At 42.0% G+C, this 26,291-nt stretch overlaps 1 protein-coding gene across 1 annotated transcript in view; it reads right to left on the bottom strand.

Annotated features, from left to right (window-relative positions):
* Positions 1-17,062, bottom strand: part of LOC307157466 (uncharacterized protein) — a 47,172-nt gene extending 30,110 nt beyond the window's left edge. Inside the window, exons 1-2 of the mRNA XM_079869378.1 lie at positions 17,005-17,062; positions 10,848-10,969 (exon numbers count right to left, since the gene is read on the bottom strand). Of these exons, the coding sequence (XP_079725504.1) occupies positions 10,848-10,932 (85 nt within the window). The 5' untranslated portion in view covers positions 10,933-10,969; positions 17,005-17,062. The remainder of the gene's footprint in view (positions 1-10,847; positions 10,970-17,004) is intronic.
* Positions 17,063-26,291: the final 9,229 nt, after the last annotated feature.

Below are 26,291 nucleotides of genomic sequence, written 5' to 3'. Positions count from 1 at the left end.
ACAATGATAGTTTACATTCAGTTCTATTACGGATGATTCCTTTGAATAAAGGGGAAGATCTTAATGTAATTGACAGAGGCTCGATAGCAATAGCAAAGAGCAAAGGTGATAAGGGACACCCTTGGCGAGTTCCACGTTCAAGGTTAAAATAATCAGAATAAACATCATTAGTATGAACACTGGCCTTAGGAGATGAATAGAGGAGGCGAATCCAAGAAATAAAATTTTCACCAAATCCAAATTTTTTTAAAACTGCAAACAAGTACTCCCACTCTACCCTATCAAATGCCTTTTCGGCGTCCAAAGAAATCACAAGCTCAGGAAGTTCAGCAGAGTGTTTAGAATAAATTATATTGAAAAGTGTACGGGTATTAAAAAACAATTGACGTCCCTTTATAAAACCATTTTGCTCTTCGGATATAATATGAGGAAGCACATTCTCTAAGCGGGATGCAATTACTTTAGCCAATACCTTGACGTCAGCATTAAGCAAAGACAATGGTCTGTAAGACCCACAGGAGGTTGAATGTTTGTCCTTTTTGAGAAGGAGAGCAATAGTGGCTTGTGTCATGGTTGGTGGTAAAGAACCACTTTCCAGAGATTCAGTGAATACAGATAAAAGTAATGGTGCCAATTTGCCAATACATTTTTTTAAAAATTCAATCGGAAACCCGTCGGGGCCTGGGGCTTTATTAGATTGCATGACATTAATTGCATTTAATACTTCTTCAAGAGAGAGTGGAGAGTCCATTTGCATGGCAGTAATAGAATCAATGACAGGGTTCGAAAGATTCTGAAGAAATGTATTCATTTTGGTGTTATCTGTAGGAAATTCAGATTTATATAATAAAGAGTAAAATGATTTAAAAGTAGCATTAATTTCTAAGGGGTCTGCAGTAATAGTGTCATAAGTGTTTTTAATAGTAGGTATCAACCGGGAAGTGGCCTGTCGTCGTAACTGATGTGCCAATAAACGACTTGCCTTATCACCATGTTCGTAATAAGAGCCACGACTGCGTAGTAGCAAGCGCTCTGCTTCTTTAGTTGAAATAAGATCAAATTCTGCTTGCAAATCGAGACGCTGCTTAAGTAGTTCTGGAGAAGGGTTCAATGCATATTTCTGATCAAGGTTACTAATCACAGATGTAAGTGCATTAAGCTTACCATTAATCTTTTTATTAGAAAGAGCAGAGTAAGAAATAATTTGACCTCTCAGGTAACATTTAAGTGTCTCCCACAGCAACGAATACGAAGAGGAGTCATTGTGATTGAAAGACAAGAACTCATCAATAGAGTTTGAAATGAGTTCACAGAATTCTTTGTCTGCCAAAAGAAGAGAGTTAAATCTCCAAAGTGGTGGGCTAGGTTTATAATTAGAGAGTTGAATATCTAATAATAAAGGTGAATGGTCAGATATTACAATACCTAAATAGTCAGAAGAATTAACACATGAATTAAGTGTACTATCAATAAAAAAGTAATCAATCCTAGAATATGAATGGTGCACCTGGGAAAAGAAAGAGAATTTTTTAATAGAGGGGTTACGGGATCTCCATGGATCAATAAGACTATTCTGTACCATAAAATCAGAGAATGCTTTAGACATACCAGATTGAGTCAGATTTCGAGGATTAGACCGATCCAAGATTGGGTCAAAAACACAATTTAGATCCCCACCAAGGATCAGCAAGTGTGTATTCAAGAAGGGGATGTTACTCAGAAATCTGTTAGCGAATTCAACATCATCGAAGTTCGGGGCGTATACGTTTACCAACAAAACCTTTTTTTGCATCAGGGTCCCAGCAACCATGAGATATCTGCCATTCCTATCAGCAATAACATCAGTGGATGAGAACTGAACTTTTTTGTTAATTAAAATGGCGACCCCCCTTGCTTTTGAATTAAAATTTGAGTGGAAGACTTGGCCTACCCAAGGGCAATGTAACCTACACTGATCTTTAACACGAAGGTGAGTCTCCTGCAAAAATACTAAATCAGAGTTTAAACGTTTCAAGTGCGCAAAAACCTTAGATCTCTTAACAGGATTACCCATAGCACGTATATTCCAACTGATAAATCTGAGAGGTGTGCCTGACCCAGCAGTGCTGGGATATATATTGTCAATAACCATCTGAATAAAAAAAAATTAAAATGGTCATACGGAGCCGAGGTGAAACACCCTCCCCACATCCCCACCCCAACAATCCCCTAAACACAAATACACCCAAAGTCCCCAAATAACCACAGAACAAAGGAGACAGCAGTGTTTCCCACAATAACCACAAGTTGTCCACAATAGTGTTGAACAACCCGGAGATCATGCCGAGCAATCAAAAGCGAGAGATAAAAGAAAGAGAAAAAAAAAACTCCCGCCGATCTCAACATTATTTAAAGCGCATGAATACAGTAAAGCACGTGAAAATACAAATGAACAAATAACAGTAGGCAATCCCTCAATCTTGCGCAAATAAATGCAGAAAGCATAAAATGAGAAAATACAAAATGTATAGTCTTGTTAACAATGTCCAGTAAGATTGAGGAAAATAAATATAAATAAAATAAAAATTTACCTGCTACAAACAAACAATAGTGGCACTAATTTAGTAAGTGTAGCAAGCCAGAAAACCAACTAATACTGAACAAATAAAGATTTAAGACTGGAATAGAACAGATCTGAAAAGCTATTGGAGCTCACCCAGGAACCAAAGTTTTGACAAAGTCGCTGGCTTCCTCCGCAGAAACGAAATCCTTCTCAACACCGTTGTATGTGATGCGAAGTCGCGCTGGATGAAACAGACCATAACGAGCACCATCAATGCCACGAAGTTGGCGTCTGACCTCATTGAATGCCGCCCGAGCCCGAGCTATCTTGGCGGTGTGGTCAGGAAAGACTGAGACGGTCAAGCCTCTGACTTTAATCTGTCGGAGCTCTCTAGCGCGGCGCAGAATGTCCACACAGTCACTGTGATAATGAAACTTGCACACAATGGCTCGCGGACGATCACCAGGCTTGGGTTTGGGTTGGAGGGTCCGGTGGGACCGGTCCAAAAGCGGCTCCTTTTCCAGATTGAACGCTTCCTTCAGCAAGGCGGCCACAGCTGCAGCAGTACAGGTGTCAGGACCCTCCGGTACTCCCATTATCCTAACGTTGTTGCGCCGTGATCTGGACTCCAAGTCTTCACATTTATTTTCCAGCTTGGCTACGTTAGCTGTGAGGCGCTCGATAGTAGTTTTCATCACGGCGATGTCATCGGAGCACTCAGTGAGTGCGTGCTCCATTTCTCCAACCGTACCTTTAAGCTTGGACATGGTAGCCTCGGTAGCAGCTTTATCATTCGCCAGCTGTGACTTTACCGCTTGCAGGTCGAGCCTAATAGTAGGCAGAGCATCCCCGAGTGTATCCTGGAGTTCCTTTTTAAAAATATCAGCAATCTCTTTCCTCACCGAGGCCAACAACTCGAGCTTGAGTGCATCGATGTCAAGGTTAGCATGCGCAGAGGCGCCCTCGACCTCTGAAGCAGCAGATGACCCACTCGAGGGTGTGGTCGCGATTTGAGGACTAGGCCGCAGTTGTGTCTGAATAGTTTTGCGAGTTTTAGAGTTCTTTCCAGCCATCTTACGCAGTCCAGAGTTAGACTTCCTAACAAAAAAATTCAGCGGAGTAAGACTATACTAAATATGTGTCGAAAAAGCGCAAGAGATTACAATATTAATCAAAATCGGCAGGAGCTTCCAAACTCACGTCTTACTCCATTAGAGCTCAGCAGCGCCCCCAGCTTTTTAAGTATTTTATTATCTAAAATCAATATTTTTATTCATAAATATGCCCTCAATGGTGTACAAATACCTATGCCAATGATCAGACTAATTCTCGTAAACGAAGAATTTATTATCTTTATATACATGGGACGGGTAGGTCCACGGAGGCTTCCATGTAGTTCCGCCATCTTGAAAAACTATAATAGCAGAGAGGGACAAAAAGTACTAGGCCAACGCGTTTCCACAACGCGTTTTCGTTCAGAACCAGCGTCACGTGACTGAAGCCAGCAGAAGCGGAGGAGCAGAGCAGTGAGAGGCGCTTTTGTCACTGCCGCGGCAAATTTAAAAGGCTGCACTGCACGGTTATTTATACACCGTTCATTCATACATATGCTGAGTCACAGGATGAGTCCTCGTCGTCGAAAAAGTCCAAAATAGACCGTAAAAGGAAACGTGACCGGAGATTACAAAAACAAGGGTTAATGTCGGGATAGCTAATGCAGGAGAAAGCTTTCAAAAGAGACGCTGAAGTTGCCTGCTTTCTTCTCGACAGGTAAGTCAATGTTACGGTCTTAATTACAAGCTTTTTTTTTCATTGCTTGGTTGTGTACTTTATTATATAGACAGTAGAACATTTATAGTTAAAAGTTGAACAGGCTCTTTGATGAATAGCAGCTATTGAGTAAAGTAACGTTAGAGAATGCGCTGATGATGATGATGATGATATCTAACAATGCACGTACTTCAAAAAATATAACGAGTAAAGAAGGCATTACTACTAACTACCATAGTTAATATTTTTCACAGTCAGTAATTCAAACTGTAGCATTCTTTTTTTCGTTGTTTCAAGTTTCAGTTTGTTTTAAATAACAAACCTGTTCACCCGAAGAAAAACTTGAAGTGCTATTATAAGACATCCTGTCATAGCTTTTTGGTACATAACGGCTACCGTAGATGCAACGCGCATTTGAAAAAGTGAGGCGCTGGAGAGCATTATTCGTTTGAATGCAAAATACAATTTCACCACTAGATGGGAGTAATTCCTACACACAGTAATTCCTACGCGGTGAATCTGACTGCAGTAGATGTGAAAGATATGAATAAAAATGAAGTTAATTCGGCCAGCGCTCATACCTGTATTTATTTCCTGTTTTCGGTCGCAGTCCACAGTAGTCGATTGTCGAGTTCTCCACTGTTGCTTAGATACCTATGATCACGCGCGTGAACTCGACAATCGATTACTGTGGGCTTCGACCGAAAACAGGAAATAAATACAGGTATGAGCGCTGGCCGAATTAACTTCATTTTTATTAATATCTTTCACATCTACTGCAGTCAGATTCACCGTGTTCACTCTGAAGGAATCACTCACATTGGCTGTGCACTTGTAATGACACATCAAGGATGTTAAGAGGCTAAAAGCAGGTTTAAAACTTGCCCCGTTTAAGTCAACAGGGTGCGGATTTTAAAAAGAGGATAACACGATTTAGGAAACACCGATTTTTGTCGTTGTTCTCTGTATTGACAGCACTCCAAATTTACAAAAAAATGAGCTCAATGTTAAAATTGACTGGAGTTCTCCTTTAACTAACATGAACTAACCATGATCAATACATTTGTTACAGTATCTGTTAATCTTTAACACTAGCTAATAAAAATACAGCTGTTCATTGTTTGTTCGTGTTAGTTCACAGTGCATTAACTAATGTTAACAAGATTTTAATAATGTATTAGTAAATGTTGAAATTAACATTAACAAAGATTAATAAATGCTGTTTAAGTGCAGTTCATTATTAGTTTGTGCCAATTAATGTAGTTAAAGGAGAACTCCGGTCAATTTTAACATTGAGCTCATTTTTTTGTACATTTGGAGTGCTGTCAATACAGAAAACAACGACAAAAATCGGTGTTGCCTACACCGAGTTATTCTATTTTTAAAATTTGCACCCTGTTGACTTCAATGGGGCAAGTACTAAACCTGCTTTTAGCCTCTTAACATCCTTGATGTGTCATTACAAGTGCACAGAAAATGTGAGTGATTCCTTCTGAGTGAACACGAGTGAGTCTGACTGCAGTAGATGTGAAAGAAATGTATAAAAATTATGTTATTTAAGCCAGCGCAAATACCTTTGTTTACATCCTGTTTTTCGGTTGAAGTCCAAAGTAGTCGATTGCAGAGTTCACACGCATAGGTTTAATACCTATGATCACGCGCGTGAACTCGGCAATCGACTACTTTGGACTTCAACCGAAAAACAGGATGTAAACAAAGGTATTTGCGCTGGCTTAAATAACATAATTTTTATACATTTCTTTCACATCTACTGCAGTCAGACTCACTCGTGTTCACTCAGAAGGAATCACTCACATTTTCTGTGCACTTGTAATGACACATCAAGGATGTTAAGAGGCTAAAAGCAGGTTTAGTACTTGCCCCATTGAAGTCAACAGGGTGCAAATTTTAAAAATAGAATAACTCGGTGTAGGCAACACCGATTTTTGTCGTTGTTCTCTGTATTGACAGCACTCCAAATGTACAAAAAAATGAGCTCAATGTTAAAATTGACCGGAGTTCTCCTTTAACTATTGCTAACTAATGAACCTTATTGTAAAGTTTTACCAACATTTATAGTTGAATCTCCCACTGCCACCCAAATATTTCCTAATAAGTATTATGTCAATGTTAAATATTGATGCGGTTTTCAATCAAACTGCCTGGAAAAAATTTATTTTCTTCTAGGACAGTTAAGGTGTTTTTTTTGTTTTGTTTTTTTAAATTTACAGGACACTAGTTGTATAGTGAGCTCTTTTGAGAGGAGTAGAAAAAAAAGATTGGCTTATGGTTTGAGTCATCAAATATTGCTATTATGTTCAGGTATGTTAACCCCTTGACGCCTGAATTTATTTACAATTATATATAAAAAAATGTATTATGTGTGTTTCTGGCTCCAAGCTGATGCTAAATTAAGTTGAGATTGTTAATTTGTCTATAGCATATAGAATAGATATAAATTTAGGTATGGTGCAAATTAGCGACAACAGGCATATATGGTAAAAAAAAAAAAAAAAAAAGACAAAATGGTACAATTAATAAAACACATTTTCCCATCTCAGGTATGTAGATTTTATTCATGTCACAAAGTTGTTTTGAACTTCAAAATTTTAATTGACATATTAATGAATCTTGACAACAGCAAGAAACAAAACACTCTCCTACTCCCTAACATTGACAGTAGTTTTTATACATTCCATGTTACACTCTGTTTAACTCTTTCCTTGTTTCTCCAGTGCATAAGTGAACAAAAAAACACACTATAATATGTAAATTAACAGCTCTGGAGAGAGGGTGGATGATTTAAAGTGTTGCCTAATGTGCAAGTTCAGATTGCCTAATGTGCTTATTGTGAGATTGATTTGTTTAGCAGATACATGAAACAGTTAGTGTATGTATGTATTCACTCGGGCAGGGTTTCTCAAACTTTACTGGCCTGCTTTTAGATTTCAAAGTTCTCAGGATACAAACAATTACTGAACTTTTCATCTGTCATGTGAAACTGGGTCATGTGGAAAGTGACCATGTCACTTGAAGTGCCTTTGCATAAAACAGTCTTACTTGTGGAATTCACGAAAGCAGTCCTTGTTTTTGTTGAGGCACAGGTGAACGGTGCACTTTGCACATTTGATTACAGTCTGGCCCTTGCAATGTGGGAGTTTGCAGCAGTCGCTCACTTTCAACCACTAGCCAGTGACCCACAGCATCTGAACGGACTTCCTGTGTCGGCATAACCGTAGCTGGACCTTGATGTTTCTTCTTCTCAAACTCCCTTTCAACATCCAATGAAGGCCGCCCCCTCTTCTTCTTTGACAGATCCTTGCCTTGCATGCAGAGTGCCTGTGCAATAGATGTTCTGAAAGCTAGCAAATCATTCTGCTTCTTTCTTGGGACTGTCAGTGACTCACAATCCCGCCGATACAACAACCAGCTGTTGACAATGACCATGTCCACAAAGTGAAAAAAGAGTCTATGGTAGTACTTTTTTTACCTTATGTGGATGCGGTAATATGCAATCAGTGCATCAGAGCATGAACGCCGCCCATGAACTTGTTGTACAGGCTGATGATGCTTGGGCATTCCAGTCACTTTCTGTTTCAGATTTTTATCCCATCTTTCAATGTTGGAAACCGGCTGTGCACTGGCAAATGTGCTTGCAACGATCACCCCTCTGTTGTCAAACCATTTGACTGCTCTTATTTCCACATTGTCAACAACAACCTGTTGCTCTTCAAATGTGCCTCTTCCCTTCTTCTTCATTTCTGTGTCTGCACTGAAACTGCACCCTCGCAAGCGACACTACCGTACAGTCCCAAGAGCTGGTATCCCATTGTTTGCAAGAGCAACAAACAAATCCAAGGAGGAAAACCAGTTGTCAAAGTACACCAGATGACTGACATCACCATGGATAACTTGTGCAAGCTTTAGCACAATGTTTCCACTTGCCCCAATGTCTGGTATTCCTGGTACAGGCTCAATTTTCCCTGCAAATATGTCAAATGAATGCACCAGGCCTTTTGTGTCACAAAGCACAAAGATCTTGTATCCATATTTGTATGGCTTATTGGGGATATATTGCTTGAGACCTTTTTCTTTTCCTTTGAATGGCACTATTTGATCATCAATAGACAACATTTGGTCTTGAGGGAGAGCCTGAAATTTGGGGAGGAGTGAATCAATAAGTGACCTGACTTTGAAAAGTCTATCACTGTTGTTGGGTGCCATGTTGTCACTGAAATGAATGAAATGTTTTATTTCTTCCCATCTGTCTCGGGACATCACATCAGCAACATGCGGTACTCAACATGCACTGGACCAGTACATTCTTGACCTCGGTAAATGGAAAACACTCATGTACACTACAGTGCCAATAAACTGCTCCAGTTCATTCTGATCCAATTTGAGGGCACCATTTGGATTTTGTTGTGTGCAATAAAGATTGCTTTGTTCCACAATAGTATCCAAAAGATCAGAATCAAAAAAGTCTCTGAAGTGTTGAATGGGCAATCTGATTGCATCAGCATCTGGAAGAGCACCTTGCCAAATTGGAATGTCTTTTGCAGACTTATTTTGCTTCACTGTCTTCCATACTACCTTTTGTCTTTTTCTTTTTGTAGTGGTAGCTGATTTCCCTCTTGCAGCAGTAGCACTGGTGCTAGGATGTACATCACGATTTCCATCGGAGTCTTCATCATTGTTGCTGTTGTCAGTACTCTCACCATCGCTGCTTTCATCGCTGCTTTCATCACCTGGTGTAGGAGTGTAGTCTTCATCACTATCCCCACTGTCACTGAGACAGCTGTCGTCACTTTCGACTGATGGAATCCTGATTTTAAGTCCACCTGGTCGCTTCCCATAGAACGTTGTTGCATTCATTATGTTCTGTGTTAAAACAAAGGACAGGAATTGCTTTTATATCCTAACATGCTATTTTTGTAATGATTATAGAAATAATCTGCCTAAATAAAATGCATGTGAGTGCTGAAAGCCATCTAAATACAGCATTATTAGGTAGCCATTATAGCCGAATCCAGCCGTTATGGACGAATGACGCGAATTCGCTACAAAAAGTACGTAAAAAATATTCGTCACATTAAGTCTATTTGAATAGCATAGCTATAGAAGCAATCAATAAGCTGGTACATATTTTTATCTTAGCACAACTTACCTCATTTTGGGTAATTTCTCCACATTTGCGGCCTTGGTATGCGGATTTTGCTAACCAAAATATTAGCTTCCGTGAACCGGATGTAGTTCCCACTTCGAATGGTCCTACGAGAAGGGTTGCCAGGTCCCAGAAATATTTACAGCCCAATGACAACTCAAAACCCACCCAAATGGAATGAAAACTAGCCCAATTTTCCAGTGTCCAATCAGATTAGACAACGGCTGGATTCCCACAAAGGGCCTTAAAATAAATGTATATATGTTTAAGTTTAAAGTTTTGGCCTTTTGTTTCACCCAAATTCTTAAAATCACACACTGTGTTTTTTTATACACAATCTCATACTATAAAGGTCAAATAAGAACATGTCCTCTCTGATATTTTCTGACCCTCCTAGTCAGAAGTACTAACTTGTATGTACTTTTTCTCTTCTTAGCACTTCTCTCTGATGCTTTTCTCTCCAGATCTGCGGTTGTTCTGTTTACACACAAGCATCACTATTAAAATTAACACACTGTTAAACTAAATTAACATACACTGGCTTTTAATAATATTATTACCAAAATGCTTACTGGGTGAACTTGACCACTTGTCCCTTTGTTTTTGTTGTTTGTCTTCTCTTTTTCCAGAACTTTTCACAACATTTTCTTCTCAGATGGTCTAACTGTGCATCCTCATTTTGATTACAGCTTTGAAGAGAACTCTCAGGGCTGTTTTATTTTAGACATTTGTGCTCTCTTCCCCACCCTTCTCAGGTGGTGCTGAATAGATTTCAGCAGTAAAGAGAGAAAGCATCCGTGGTGATGGTTTAAATTCATGGCAGCATATGTTTCTTTGCATGTAAGCTCGAATCCTCATTATATTTAGCAAAGAATTCTCACCGTGGTGAGCTCTTACTTCACATTTGCAATATTTGCAGAATTCCATTCTTTCCCCATTTATCTGACATTTTAGAATGCTGCTTGTTCATCCACGGACAACCGAACCGACGCTTCTACTACGCTCTTATGTGAGTGACGTGATGATGCTTGACTTGTGATGTTGAGTCAAAAGCACATGTGATGCGCTTACTCGCGTCTCACGAGTAGCAGCGGTTGTTGCCATGTATTCATTCCCGGGATCAACACCCACTAATAAAAGGTTCCCTTTTCATTTTATCTTTGTCTACAATTATTTTATTTTTTTTGCGGCCACAGTACATTATAAATGTAGCCCAAAAAAACGCTTTTGGTTTTCCTTGTTCCAGTTCAGATATTGGGTTTAATGTTACACACTAATATGACATTCTTCAAAAATATCATTAATTTCTGTAGAGCTGGACATTTTAATAAGGATCAAATGACTGAGTTCAGCTTTGAGAATGAAACCAACCTGTTTGTTCCTCAGTATCTTCTTGTTTCACTCTGAATGTTTCTTCAATCTTCATGTCTTCACTCTCCTCTTTAATAAACACCATCTTTATAATAGTGTGTCACTATTTACAATAGTGTCTCCTTTTTTCTGTGTGTTTAGACAATAAGATGAGAATAATTAACAGAAAGGAAAAATAAATCCAAACTAAATCTCTGGGTGCGTCTCAGTCAGCTCTAGTTCAGTAGTTCAGTGTTAAAGCTCCAATATGTAGGAATTTTGTAATAAAATTTCCGAAAATAACTTGAACAGTGTGATATATTTCCTCCAGTTGTGTACTTACAATATCTCAAAAGTCTCCAAAGATTTTTTATTTCAGAGAAATTCCGATTTTAAATAACTGGCCGTCCCGGAAAAGAAATGTCGCGCCTCAGTGACGCAATGTCCGCTCTATCCTTTTTTTCCTGTGTGGACCATGTGATCGGATATTCCACCACCGGATTTATTTATTTATTTTTTTTTTTTTTTTCAACAACTTTATTGAGTTTTTTTTTCTTATCACAATAAACAATAAAGACGTCTGACAAAGAATAAAAAAGAATAAAATAAAAAATATGACCCACCACACCGGAATATCACATGGTCAAATGCGGAAGTGGTGGTTAAAGCGTTATAGCCATAGACTGTATGGTTATAGCTGTTATGGATCACGATTACTCTTTGGCGAGTATTGAAGTGCCAACAAAACGAAAGCGTCCATATTCGGATACACGCGGAGTCACGGACTGTGTGACAAACGGAGGAATAAAACCCGGATAAATATCGGCAGCCGTTTTCGAGATGGAGAGAGCTGCGCGACTATCTTGGACTTGACAGAGACTCTCTCGCGAGTGTATTGATAGACAGGTAAGACATGCAACTGTCAATAATAGCACTTATAAACAAAGTTATATTGCTCTTTGTACTTCGGTAAGGCTTTTTATCACGTGTGGTGACCGAGATTATGGCAGTACAATTAAATACAATCGGATATGTTGTTAAAAAATTATATTTAGTCATTACTTGCAAATGTTCGTTCAAATTTACTTTTAGATATTGGTTTGAACACGTTAAACAACACGGCATTAACCATAAAAACGTAAAACTGCACAACATAAACCAAACAAATCATTTGACAAATAGCTGTAAGTTGTAACGGGATAATATAGCATAACATTTCACGTTCCTTGCAGTTCATTAATTATGATGACATAAAATAATACGATCAGACATACAGGTAATACAAAAACGAATAAATTACCTCATCCGTGATCATGATTCATTAATTCCATTTAGATACATCGCTAGATGGTGAAAACGCATTAAAAACGACATCTCCCATCGTCACCTCCTTCATAGCGTCATCAAGCTTCGCCTGTTATTGTTGGAAACTGCGCCCTCTTGTGGTAAAAAAAATATCACATACTGGAGCTTTAAAGGAGAACTCCGGTCAATTTTAACATTGAGCTCATTTTTTTGTACATTTGGAGTGCTGTCAATACAGAGAACAACGACAAAAATCGGTGTTGACTACACCGAGTTATTCTATTTTTAAAATTTGCACCCTGTTGACTTCAATGGGGCAAGTTTTAAACCTGCTTTTAGCCTCTTAACATCCTTGATGTGTCATTACAAGTGCACAGAAAATGTGAGTGATTCCTTCAGAGTGAACACGAGTTAATCTGACTGCAGTAGATGTGAAAGATATGATGTTATTTAAGCCAGCGCAAATACCTGTGTTTACATCCTGTTTTCGGCTGAAGTCCAAAGTAATCGATTGCCGAGTTCACGCGCATAGGTTTATCACGCGCGTGAACTCGGCAATCGACTACTGTGGACTTCAGCCGAAAACATGTAGTAAACCCACCACAAATGCATTTAATTAAAGCTGCAGTCCGTAGTTTTTCCTCTTTGTCGCCATCTCTGTTCGAAATCTGCAATTGCAGTTACTTGCGGAATCAACTTTAGGTGGGTTGTACACAAGCGGCAACATTCTAATCTGAAAAATGAAGCCTACCCGGAAGTGTGAAAAACTGCAATACATCGAAAATCCGCTAGGGGAAGGTCCCAAAAGGGAGCATATGTCCATAGCCCCCATGTTAAAATGTCCGTTTTCGCAGCATAAATTCATGTTTTTACAGGTTGGTCCCATGGACTTTTATTGTATTTTTCGATAGGTTCCGGGTGCCTGACAACGGTGAGGGGAGTGAATTTTTTTCTAACTCGTTAGTTTAGATCGTATTTATTTAGATTTAAAATGTATGACAAATAAGGGCGTGGTTAACTTTGATTGACAGCTTGATTGACAGCTGAGCATAGGCTGCGCCGAGTGGAATTCCTGAAATTTGACGTCTCGGCCATGATCTGACACAACACATCATACCACCTCTGTATCCTTTCTGAACATTTGTATTGAAATATCGTACATAAAATGGGTTTTTCCGGTAAGTGACAATCCACTACTATTTCACGTAACTAGTGAGCACTATTTAGCATCAATGTTTGTGGGCAGTGGCACTGCAACAGTTAGCATGTATTTTAACTTATAAGTTTCATATATTAGTATTTAACCGAAGCTATAGTTTGTGAAATTAAACATTTCTCGTTGTTAGTGTGTTTTTCAGTTAGCTTAGACAGCCATTATGAAAGTATAAGTAGCCTAAAAGGTATAAGAAGCCATAAAACGATTTGCCAGGGGAACAAATTATATATTAATGAGATCAAAGATCGTCCATTAGATATAGCGGCAAACGTGATGCACTAGCCAAGGTAAGGCTGTTCCAGGCGGATACATAGCGCTGAGCGCCCGGTGATCCCTTGGATCTCACAACTCCGCAAACGTCAGATCAAATTTTTAAATAGGCGCTATCTGTATAAACAAACAACATATTTGAGATTAAAACAACTACATTCTTGACTGAAAAACTCTTAAAACTACATTTTGTGACACAATAACAGTAGTAATTTTAAATTTCGCGGTCTTTCTCCTCTGCTATTGACGCAACTTGAGATTATAGTAGCGGGATTTAGGATTCTACATAAAGCTACCACATAATAACACAAAAACAGCTCACGTTAGCCCGGACCAGAGCCATAGAGAGTATGGCTCTCTGGCTCGGACTCATCAGACCGGCTCAGTCTCACACAAGGTGGGCGGGGTTAGGATTTCCCAAGATTTTCCAAGATGGCGCCGCCATCAAAACAGTTCTTCAAAACAGTTCTTCAGAAAGTCTATGGGTGACGTCACAGGCACTTTGTCCATATTTTTTACAGTCTATGGTTGTACATCGGCATGAAACAGCGCGGATGAATCCAATGTTTTGAGGTGAGTGTGCGGCTGTCAATCACCGCGCTGGTGTGAATACGGGCATTCAGAATCACAGAATATACTTTTTGGAAGTATGACCAATATTAGAATTTTCAACGGAAAATGACGTCTGAACAAGTAAGTAACATCCACTTTTGTTCTGATCAACTAAGGGGGAAAAAAAGCATTGCAGTAAATCGCGCTGATTAGGCTAAATCTAACGATCGCTTATCATATGTCAAACCATGCAAATCATAAAAGAGCAGTTATTTTGTACAAACAAATAACAATCATAGTGCTATGAAATAAACGGTGTATGAACGGAATCCCTGTTATGCATAAAGGTGTTATAATATAGGCTAATATAGTATAAACATCTTATATCAGGAAAATTTTCACTTTAACCGATCTGATTCAGATCCAATACTTGACAACGGAGGAGGCGGGTTTGATTTTCTTGGAGTAGAGGTGAATTGCTCCCTCTCATAGCTAGCACAAAATAATTCATATTTACGATAATAGCAAAACGATAAAGGCACAACAAAGGAAACTCAGTAAATTAAGCTAACAAGTGTGCTACTGTAACGTAATTAAACTATTGAAATGTTTTACTTGTCTAGCAAAAAAAAAGCCGTCTCTGCGTCCGTTTTGAACACTTGATTTTAAATCCACCAGTACCACTGGAATTAAAATCATTATTAAAATCTAACCGATTTGAATCGAGCTAAGGCAAGCAGATAGTTCTGAACACTGGCTGGTTATGTTTTTTGGTTTTTTTTGGATAATTTTTAACACAAAAAAGTTACGGACTGCAGCTTTAAATACTACTATTTTTCACAGTCAACTTTTTACTTTAAGACCTGGGTAAAGCAAAGAAAACAACATTTACTTCAACAAGGTGATCAGGTGGAGAAACAAGTCCTTTGTGCAAGATTTATTGTATACAGATTTAAATTATGCAAAAGAAAAAGTATGAGTCTGCTGTTTAGTCAATTTTATGTTTTAATTTAAATTTTTTGTGATTTTAATATAAGTAGCCTACATGGTTAAATATGTTACCAATTGCTTGAGCAACTTAATATATACTATATGAAGTGATGCATTGAATAATACGTTGTTTAAATTGTGTTTAAAACTTGAATACGTCTATTAAAGAGTGCATGTGTACAAAGAGAATCGCACTGGTGACAAAACTTTTTTTAAATAAAAGTTGCTGTTAACTTCTAGGTTTGAAATACAAATAGTGAGTAAATGTGTTTGTGGTACATCCATGGATCAAACGTAGCATAAGTGACAGCATTATAGTGCGTGCTGCTCCTGCACCGCATACGCAAACGGAGTATGTGTGAAACGGGCGTAGTTGTATAACACTGACATATTACTGACATTAAAAAGCAGTAAAATGCTTATAGATAATTAAATGTACAGGGCTATGAAAAAAACACACAGACTGAGAATCTGCTTATTTCCAAGAGCCTCCATTACTCCCGCTGCATTCACACATTTTTAACACATTTTAAAATTTTCATTCAAAATGAAGAGACAAATTTGATTTATTTTTCCCTGTATTATAAAATGTATATAAAGACATTTATTGTTTAGGTATGAATGATAAAACAAAAACCTGTGTGTTAAACTGTAAGAATAAGGTTAGGAGGAAAACTATAAATAAATTATATAATTGATATATATAAATATAATTGGAGACGAAACCTTTCTCGTACTGCACGCAGGTCATAAACCATTGAAAACGGTTGAGAAATCTAAAGTTATTGTGCTTTTTGTCCAGAAAAGCCACAGCCAACCCGTTTACTTGTAGTTGTTTATAGAGCGGTCTTGCCCTGATCAATATGGCGGACTCGTTGACGTATCGCAGCAACGGTCCAAAGCGGCCGATGGGAATCTATGTATTTATTATATCTATGGTTTTGATCAGCGTGCGGCGATTCGAATCACTGAATCATTTCGCTAAACATTTGATTCGATAGGCCTATGTCACGAAAAAATTGAAGACCGGAAGTACGTCTTTTAGTAGGGATACGGCTCTTCCGGTTAGCTTTTTACAATGGCGGAGTCCGATAGATACCGCTGGACCAAATCTCTCCGCAACCTGCCTGAAGTCACATATGACGATGTGGTTCGGATGGTAAATGAAAACTCTCAAGTGGAAACGTCAAAACTGAGGAAAGGGTACAAGTTCTTCTGGGAGAACCATTGTTGTTATAGCTCTAGCCGTTCGCCAGTAAGGTAAACGTTTCTATGGTAACAGCGAGTTGGACCAATCAGCAGACGTTGCTGCTACGCTTAGGATTGTGGGTAGTGTAGTTTTTTTCATAAGATCGCGGATAAAACATGTTTTTCTTAAAACAAGGTTGATTTCATACGAACTTATAGCTTCTACAGGAGCAAAAACCTTCGTTTCACAACCTCATAGCTCGTGGTCAGTCTATCTCGGATGGTTTAGACATTATGGCTGATAATCTAAATCCTTATCGAGATATACTGTTGACCGGAAGTTCTGAATCCCTACTCCGCGTTCCGGAAGCAGGAAGTGTGACATAGGCCTATTGACTCGGGGTTTCAAAAGCTCCATTTCTCCATCACCACCCGCCAGTGACCGAAATCGTTTTTACAATAAACTTATTGACGATATAGGGAGCGAAATGAGACGCACCTTTTCTGTTACTGATGTGTGGGTGAACATTAATGTAGATAAATCATTCAAATGTTACTTTTAATAAGAATGAATCATTTTTAAATCGCTTGCAAAAAGTATAAAATTGTCTGGACAGCTAGCATTGATTTAAATACTTTAAAACGTTTAAAAATTACAAACCTTTGTTCAGCCGAATCACAACAGAGGCAGGAACGCGGTGCGGTCTTATGACGTCATATCTCCAAACTAAAATAAAAGTCCTGTAATCCTAAAGCGCGAATGGAGAATTCTTGGTGAAATAACTATTTAAATTATTGTTGTCCATGATGTGATGGGAAAAAAATATGATCTTCAAAGAACCAGTATAAATATAAATGTAATTCAATATGAAAAAAATATTAATAGAGTTCAGTCTAATTAAAAATCTGCTGGAAACCGCACATAAAACACGTTAAGGCAAAACTGGCAAAGACCATAGCAATATTGAATAAATCAAGATATATTCTGGATAATAAATCAATGCATATTCTGTATAATACACTTATACTACCATATTTGAGTTACTGTGTGGAAATCTGGGAAACAATTACAAAACCAGCCTACAGTCATTATGCACATAACAAAAGAGAGCAATCAGAATCATTATAATGTTGGATATCAGGAACAGACCAATTTATTATTCTTAAAGTCACATATATTGACGTTCATTGATATGGTTAAATTGAGGACGGTACAAGTAATGTTCAAAGCAAGAAATAATCGACATCCGCAAAATTTACAAAAATGTTAATGGAAAGGTGTCATGATCCTGTTTCTCTTATCTTTATCTGTCTCCATCTGCTGGCCTTTTTCGGTCATTACTTCCCCGCTCTTTCTCTTTGATGCATTATCTCCCTTTCATCTATCTCAGCTGTTTCTCATTCTCTCATCACACACCTGTTTCCCATCTCCTGTCGTTTGTCTCTCTATTTCTAGTTCTCTCTTTCTCTTCTGCTCTGTCGGATTATTTCCTACCGTCACGTATGTACTGACCATTGAGTTTACTCAGCTTAAGAGTATTGTTTCTAGTCCTGTCTTAGTCCAGTCCTGTCTTGTCCGGTCTGTTCGTTACCTGCTGTATTACCTGATCTGTGCTGTGCCCAGCCGCCTGCCGTGGAGAGTCGCAGAGTGTCCGACGCCTCACCAGTTTCCCTGGTCTCGCTGTGTACCAGTTATCCGGACCTGCCAGTTGAGCTTCTCATAGTCACTATCTGTGATCTCCTTATTTACGAACTGCCTTTGTTAACCGGCCATTGTTGGCTTTGACTTATTTCTATTAAAGAGAACTGTTTACCTGCCATTTCGCCTTTTGGATTCTCTCTGCATACCGTGACAGAATAATCCGACCAAATGGATCCAGCTAAAGGGCACCCTATCCAGGCCGCTGTGGAGATTCAGGGGGCCATGCTGGGTAAGCACGAGGAGGAACTCTCCGCTGCTCGCCTTGCCGTTGATACGTTGGCGTCCCAGATTAATGATCTCTCCAGACAGTTCCATCTTCTCGGCACGGACTCGTCCTCCAGCACTGCAGACGCTCCAGAGCCGCGTGTGAATAATCCCCCTTGTTATGCGGGTGAGCAAACAGAATGTATGGCATTTCTGACTCAATGTGAAGTTGTCTTCTCGCTTCAGCCCCTCACCTTTGCCAGAGAACGCTCTCGTATCGCCTACATCATCTCTCTTCTCAAGGGACGAGCTCGTGAGTGGGGTACGGCCGTGTGGAACGCTGATTCAGACTGCCTTGATCACTATACCCTTTTTAAAGAAGAGATGTTAAGGGTTTTCGACCGTTCTGTCCATGGTCCTGAAGCATCCCGTGTGTTGTCCACTCTCCGTCAGGGAAGAAGGACGGTTGCGGATTTTTCTGTGGAATTCCGCACTCTCTCCACCTCCTGTGGGTGGAATGAGCCTGCGCTTGTGGCGCGTTTCATCGAGGGACTCAACGCCGAGATCAAGGATGAAGTCCTGGCTCGTGAAGTCCCATCTCGTCTCGATCCTCTAATTGATCTGGCTCTGCGAGTGGAGAAACGCTTCGAACTTCGACGACGCGCTCGCAACATGCAACCTTCATCCTTTACTCCACCGCTGGCCACCTCCTCTGCCGCTCCTCTCACTGATCCGGAGCCCATGCAGCTGGGCGGGATTCGAATTTCAGCTGCCGAACGCCAGCGCCGCATCATGAATCGACTCTGCCTGTATTGCGGTTCTGACACTCACTTCGTTAACACCTGTCAGGTAAAAGCCAGAGCTCACCAGTAGAGAGAGGGTTACTGGTGAGCGCTTCCTCTCTACACCCTCCGCCGCCTTCACGGACTACTTTTTCTGTTCACCTCCGCTGGCCCTGCTCTTCCGCCTCTTGTCATGCCCTGATTGACTCTGGTTCCGAGGGTAATTTTTTGGACGAGACCTGGGCTCTCTCACATGGAATTCCCCTTGTCGATCTCAAGGATCCCACCACTGTCTTTGCTCTGGATAGACGGATCCTTGCCAGGATTTCCCGTGCCACAGCTCCATTAACTCTCACCGTTTCCGGAAACCACCGTGAGACTATTTCTTTTTTAATTTTTCATTCCCCTAATACTCCTGTAGTTTTGGGCCATCCGTGGCTTGTAGAGCATAATCCTCAGATTAATTGGCCTAAGGGTACTATCCTCTCATGGAATCTATCTTGTCATGTTAAGTGTTTGATGTCTGCTGTTTCTCCTGTGTCTTCTGTTTCTGTTTTCCAGGAGGAACCAGGTGATTTGTCAGGGGTCCCCGAGGAGTACTTCGATTTGCGAGCGGTCTTCAGTCGTTCCCGGGCCGCTTCCCTTCCTCCGCACCGCCCCTACGATTGTGGCATTGAACTTCACCCGGGTACTACCCCCCCTCGGGGAAGACTTTACTCTCTCTCCGCTCCGGAGCGTAAGGCTTTAGAGAAGTATCTTTCCGAGTCACTCGATGCTGGTACTATAGTCTCCTCCTCCTCTCCTGCCGGTGCGGGGGTTTTTTTTGTGAAGAAAAAGGATGGCTCTTTGCGTCCCTGCATTGATTACAGAGGTTTAAATGACATAACTGTTAAGAACCGTTACCCCTTACCACTTATGTCATCCGCTTTTGAGATCCTGCAGGGAGCCCAGTTCTTCACAAAATTAGACCTCCGCAATGCTTATCACCTTGTTCGCATTAAGGAAGGAGACGAGTGGAAGACCGCCTTTAATACTCCCCTCGGTCACTTCGAATATCGGGTTTTACCTTTCGGGCTGGTCAACGCCCCCGCCGTCTTTCAAGCCTTGGTCAACGACGTTCTCAGACATGCTTAATGTCTTTGTTTTCGTTTATCTCGATGATATCTTAATTTTTTCCCCCTCTCTCCAAGTTCATGTGCAACACGTTCGTCAGGTCCTTCAACGCCTTCTGGAGAACAAATTGTTCGTCAAAGCCGAGAAATGTTCGTTTCATGTCCAGTCGGTCTCTTTTCTCGGCTCCGTTATCTCTGCCCAGGGTATTAGTATGGACCCCGCTAAGGTTCGCGCTGTCATGGAATGGCCCACGCCCGACTCTCGTGTCTCCCTTCAGCGTTTCTTAGGCTTCGCCAATTTTTATCGACGTTTTATTTTAAACTTTAGTCAAGTGGTCGCTCCTCTCACCGCACTTACTTCTATCAAGACCCGTTTTGTTTGGAGTGACGCTGCGCAGACTGCTTTTGATCGCCTTAAATCTCTGTTCTCTTCCGCACCCATTCTCATCTCTCCTGACGTTTCTAGACAGTTTATTGTGGAGGTCGACGCCTCAGAGGTGGGTGTGGGAGCCGTCCTCTCCCAGCGGTCCCCCACGGATGAGAAGGTCCATCCTTGCGCGTATTTTTCACACCGCCTATCTCCCTCCGAGCGCAACTACGATGTGGGAAATCGCGAGCTTCTTGCTATTCGTCTTGCGTTGGGTGAGTGGCGTCACTGGCTGGAGGGGTCTTCGGTTCCGTTCATAGTCTGGACTGACCACCGTAACCTTGAATATATTCGCTCTGCTAAGAGACTTAATGCGCGTCAGGCCCGTTGGTCTCTCTTTTTTACTCGTTTCGATTTCACTATCTCCTATCGTCCTGGCTCCAAGAATCAGAAACCCGACGCTCTCTCTCGCCAGTTTGCTTCCCCCGAAGTCGAACCCACGGATGAGAGGATTATTCCTCAAGGATTAGTGGTGGGCGCGGCCGTCTGGGGAATTGAACGTGTCGTTAAACGCGCCCTGTCTCACTCTATCACGCCTCGCCACTGCCCCAAGGGGTTACTTTTTGTTCCTCCCTCTGCTCGTCGCGCTGTCCTCCAGTGGGGCCACTCCTCCAAGTTCTTCGGTCATCCGGGTGTTAGAGGTACTATTGCCTCTGTTTCGCAAAGGTTCTGGTGGCCTTCTCGGGAACGAGATATTCGTCGTTTTATTGCATCCTGTTCTGTCTGCGCTCAAACTAAGATCAGCAACAGACCTCCTGCAGGTCTTCTTAGACCTCTACCTGTCCCGTCGCGTCCTTGGGCACAGATAGCGCTCGATTTTATTACAGGACTTCCTTCTTCGGGAGGAAATACAGTAATCCTTACGGTTGTCGATCGCTTTTCTAAGGCGGCTCGTTTTGTTCCGCTTCCAAAGCTTCCCTCCGCGAAAGAGACTGCTCAGATTGTTGTCGATCATGTATTCAAAATACACGGTCTTCCCGAAAATATCGTTTCAGATAGAGGTCCACAATTCTCCTCCCTTTTTTGGAAGGAGTTTTGTCGCCTCATCGGAGCCTCTGCCAGTCTCTCCTCCGGTTTCCACCCGCAAACCAACGGTCAGGCAGAACGCGCTAACCAGACCATAGGACGCATTTTACGCAGTCTCGCGTTTCGTAATCCCGCTTCATGGTTCGAGCAACTCCCGTGGGCTGAATATGCCCATAATTCCGCCCCCTCGTCTGCCACCGGGCTATCGCCGTTTCAATGCTGTCTGGGTTACCAACCTCCTCTTATTTCTTCCTCTATCACCGAGTCTAATGTTCCATCAGTCAAAACCTTCATACAACGTTGCAAACGAACTTGGAAAGCGGTGAGGTCTGCCCTTTTTAAATCTCGTTCTATCACTCGCCGAGCCGCTAACAAGCACCGTGTTAAGAGTCCTCGTTATGTCCGCGGTCAAAGAGTGTGGCTTTCCACTCTCAATCTCCCGCTCCAATTCTCTTCTCGAAAACTGGCTCCCAAATTTATTGGACCGTACCGCGTTGTCAAGGTCCTTAGTCCTGTCTCTGTTAAACTCAGATTACCATGTAATCTTCGTCGTGTCCATCCGGTATTTCACGTCTCCTGTCTCAAGCCCGTAGTACACCCTCCACCCCGTCCTGTCTCTACCCCCATCCGCGTCGAGGGCTCCCCTGTCTACCGAGTCCGCAGGCTCCTCGATGTTCGTCCTCGTGGTCGTGGTCACCAGTTTCTCGTTGACTGGGAGGGGTACGGTCCGGAGGAGAGGAGTTGGATCCCTGCCCGGGACGTCCTGGACCGCTCGCTCATTGACGACTTTTACCGCTCCCACCAGTCTTCCTCCTCTGGTGCGCCAGGGGGCGCACTTTGAGGGGGGGGTACTGTCATGATCCTGTTTCTCTTATCTTTATCTGTCTCCATCTGCTGGCCTTTTTCGGTCATTACTTCCCTGCTCTTTCTCTTTGATGCATTATCTCCCTTTCATCTATCTCAGCTGTTTCTCATTCTCTCATCACACACCTGTTTCCCATCTCCTGTCGTTTGTCTCTCTATTTCTAGTTCTCTCTTTCTCTTCTGCTCTGTCGGATTATTTCCTACCGTCACGTATGTACTGACCATTGAGTTTACTCAGCTTAAGAGTATTGTTTCTAGTCCTGTCTTAGTCCAGTCCTGTCTTGTCCGGTCTGTTCGTTACCTGCTGTATTACCTGATCTGTGCTGTGCCCAGCCGCCTGCCGTGGAGAGTCGCAGAGTGTCCGACGCCTCACCAGTTTCCCTGGTCTCGCTGTGTACCAGTTATCCGGACCTGCCAGTTGAGCTTCTCATAGTCACTATCTGTGATCTCCTTATTTACGAACTGCCTTTGTTAACCGGCCATTGTTGGCTTTGACTTATTTCTATTAAAGAGAACTGTTTACCTGCCATTTCGCCTTTTGGATTCTCTCTGCATACCGTGACAGAAAGGCAGGGTGGGTATAGCTTGAGAGAAGTATTAAACTTTAAAAAGCTTATTATAATAACAACTTATCATACACTATGTGGGTACAGCATGAAACAACTTGTTGATATTTTTGTATTTATATAAACCAGCAGGTGAGAAACAAGAGGTGTAAAAAGAAGTGAGAAACTACTGATACTGTCAACATTAAATATTAATTGCACACATTTAATTGCACTTGTTTCACACTTTTTAGACGATGTTTACATAAAAGTTAAGTAAAAGTAAGTGAAGTATTTGGGGTCAGTTAAACCCTGCATTTTAACTCTCCTTAAATAAAAAAATGGTTCCTCACATATCAATGGCATGAGATTTTGTCACACTTTAAGTATCTGAAAATTTCGACACAAAAATTAATGCCTGGTTCTAGAGCACAAATGCAATATGAAACAAACATGATCACTCACTCCCACACACACACACACACACAAATAGACACAGCTGTGACTGCAACAGAGATCATTTGTATAGAATTTGGAATTTTTATTGAAAAAACGTGCGACTATTGCTACAGAGACTCAGACATGAGGATGTTAGAGAACTCAAAACACAAGACATTTATCTCACAAGACGCAAGTATGCAGGCATGTAGTAATCATGAAATGGCAGAGTTATAGCAAGTGGATGACAGTTAAACAACAGTCTGTAAGAATGAGTTACTGTAGATGCCTGGCTGTAAGGCGCAGAGGAGTGTTTAAGGCATGACGCCCTCCTTTGGTCGGACATCACAATGTGCTGTAATCCTCTAACTGCCCTCTCATCAGGTTCGTCCTGAATTGCAGCGAGGTGATTTCCTTTCCTACTCATAGCAGAGCACAATAACACGGAGTGAGGAGAAGGATAGAATAGTATGTGATAAATGATCATGTCCTGCACATAACCAGTAAGCACTTCACACAAAACAGAAAAATGCAACAAAAGGAGGAGGTGAGAGCAGTGAATACATTTCAGTTTTTTTTTCAGCAAGTCGTTGTAAACTGCTGTCACATTGTTTGCGAAGTGAAGACAGCGGAGGAGCAGAAGGAAGCGGTCCTGTAAAAACAAAGACCCGAAAAATGGTGTCAAGAGCATGGGGTCTGTGCTCCAGTGATCACGAAGTGATGCTTTTTTGATCACCCCCATTAGGAGAACTGACACTAAAAATGTGTATATTTCAGGGATATTTGTTGGAGCCCATTTAACCAGTTTTCCTTTCATTTCTCTTTCTTGCAAGTCAGAGGCATTTCTCCGATGACTTCTGTGAGGAACAATTTAAAACAATTGACCTCACTGGTGGATTTTGCACACCACACAGTTGATCGTCAAAATTACGTGGGCTAGGAGGATTAAAAAGGTTGGTTCTCTTACGAGAGGTTCTCTCGTATTGCGTAAGTTGCTTACGCTACGGGTAAAGTTGTCTTTTCTCGAGATCTGAAGCCAAAAATTATCCTTAATTTTGTATTTATTGTCGACGCAGTGCGGAAGCCAGCAGACCATAGCAGGCTGTATAAGCATGCTCATTGGCTGACCTGTGGCAACTGCAGCAGCCTATCTGTGAGCCCTGCGTGACGTCGCGCCCTTCACGCGTCACAGCCCGCCAGAATGGGTGTGGCTAGCGTGTATAAAAGAGGGGCTCACAGGCTGGAAATCTGATTTTCATGTCTTCAGCGAAGCTCTACGCATCGCTGGATCTGGGGAGCCGCCGCCGTTGAAACAAGCGACCAGCAAGCCCAGGAAGCGTCTGAAGAAGCCGGCCATCTTCGCCGCCTTCAGCCATCCGTGCCTGCTACGCTATCTGGCGACAATATCCTTTATTGCATATTGCTTATTGCTTTCTGTGTGTGTGCTCGCCGCCTCGACACACACTTTCTAAAAGAGTGCGAGGCGTTTTTCTAAAAATGCTTCGCAATATCTGTGGCTCTTGCGAGCCCCACTCAGCGACAGAGACCGCCACGTTATCTGCGTTCTCTGCCTGGGTCGAGACGGGCCGCGCAAGAAGAAGCGCCGCCCGAAAACGCTCTCTCCCTCTGTTCGAGCCGCGCAAACTGCGCCGCTCACAAGGGATGACAGAAGCGGACGGTCACGGGGCTAGTTTTCTTTACGTTAAAAGAAAGCTACCCCACCCTCGCGGCCCGGTCGCGTGCGTCACTCACCGGCGAAAGGAGGACAGAGAGTGGTTTAGTCCCGCCGAAGCCGGACTAACCTCCATTTCTCACGCATTTCTCAGTCCCCTCTTATGTTCAGGCGACTGGAAATATCAATATTGCAGTGAATGAGCCTGTTATAATACATGCACGATTGCAAACGAACGCCGACGCAAAACATGATGACGCTCTCTGGCTACTCGCCTCTTCCCGCGCTCTCTCCCTTTGTTTGAGCCGCGCAAACTGCGCCGTTCTCAAGGGAGGTCAGAGCGGACGGTCACGAGCAATGTTCAGCACCCCGCGTGCCTCACTCATCAGCGAAAGGAGGAGAAAGAGTGTTGTTAGTTCCACTGAGGCCGGACCAACCTCCACTTCTCACACATTTCTCAGTCCCCTCTCAAGTTCAGGCGGCTGGAAATATTAATATTGCAGTAAATGAGCCTGTTATAATACATGCACGCCTGCAAACAAACGCCGACACAGACCTTAGGCTTTCGCGACAGAGACCCGTGTTCGAATCCTGGCTCTGGCGGCAGATAAACTTCTCAGAGTTCGCGGCCAGCTTACTTACTTACAGAAAGCGAACCCGCCTCTCGCACCCTCCCGCAAGTATTATGAGCGTCTAAACATATGAGCCTTCAAAGCATTACTCTGTCAGTCCCTTTAGAAAGGCTACTGCAGAAGTGTATTTTGCAACCAACGAGCCGGTAATACAATCCGCTCGCATGCACGCAACCGCCGTTTCCACGGCAACCCAGAGAAATCTCAAAAGAGTGTAATGTCTGGTTGTTCGACTCACGCCGCATGTGTTTTAAGCGTAGAAAATGTGCCCACGTCTCTGTGTTCACCCCTACACACAAGCACTATAACCCCCGTGTCTCTCACAGAGCCCACTCTTATAAAGCTGGCAAAAGCCGCTCGAGTGTTAGATGTAGGTCATGTGCCCACAACCCCGTGCCCACGCCTACTCACTGCCTGCTCTGTTACACGGCCACTCCCTGCCGGTCACATCGCCCGGCGCCGCTCTCGCGCCCCGTTCTTCGCACAATACGTTCCCCGTCCAAAGCCACCGGGACATCACGTGTAAAACGGCCAGCCATC

The sequence above is a fragment of the Squalius cephalus genome (genome assembly GCF_949319135.1).
Source record: "Squalius cephalus genome assembly, chromosome: 4".
Classification (NCBI taxonomy): domain Eukaryota; kingdom Metazoa; phylum Chordata; class Actinopteri; order Cypriniformes; family Leuciscidae; genus Squalius; species Squalius cephalus.
Note: the sequence above shows the minus strand (reverse complement) of the source record. Positions and strands in the feature narration are given on the sequence as shown.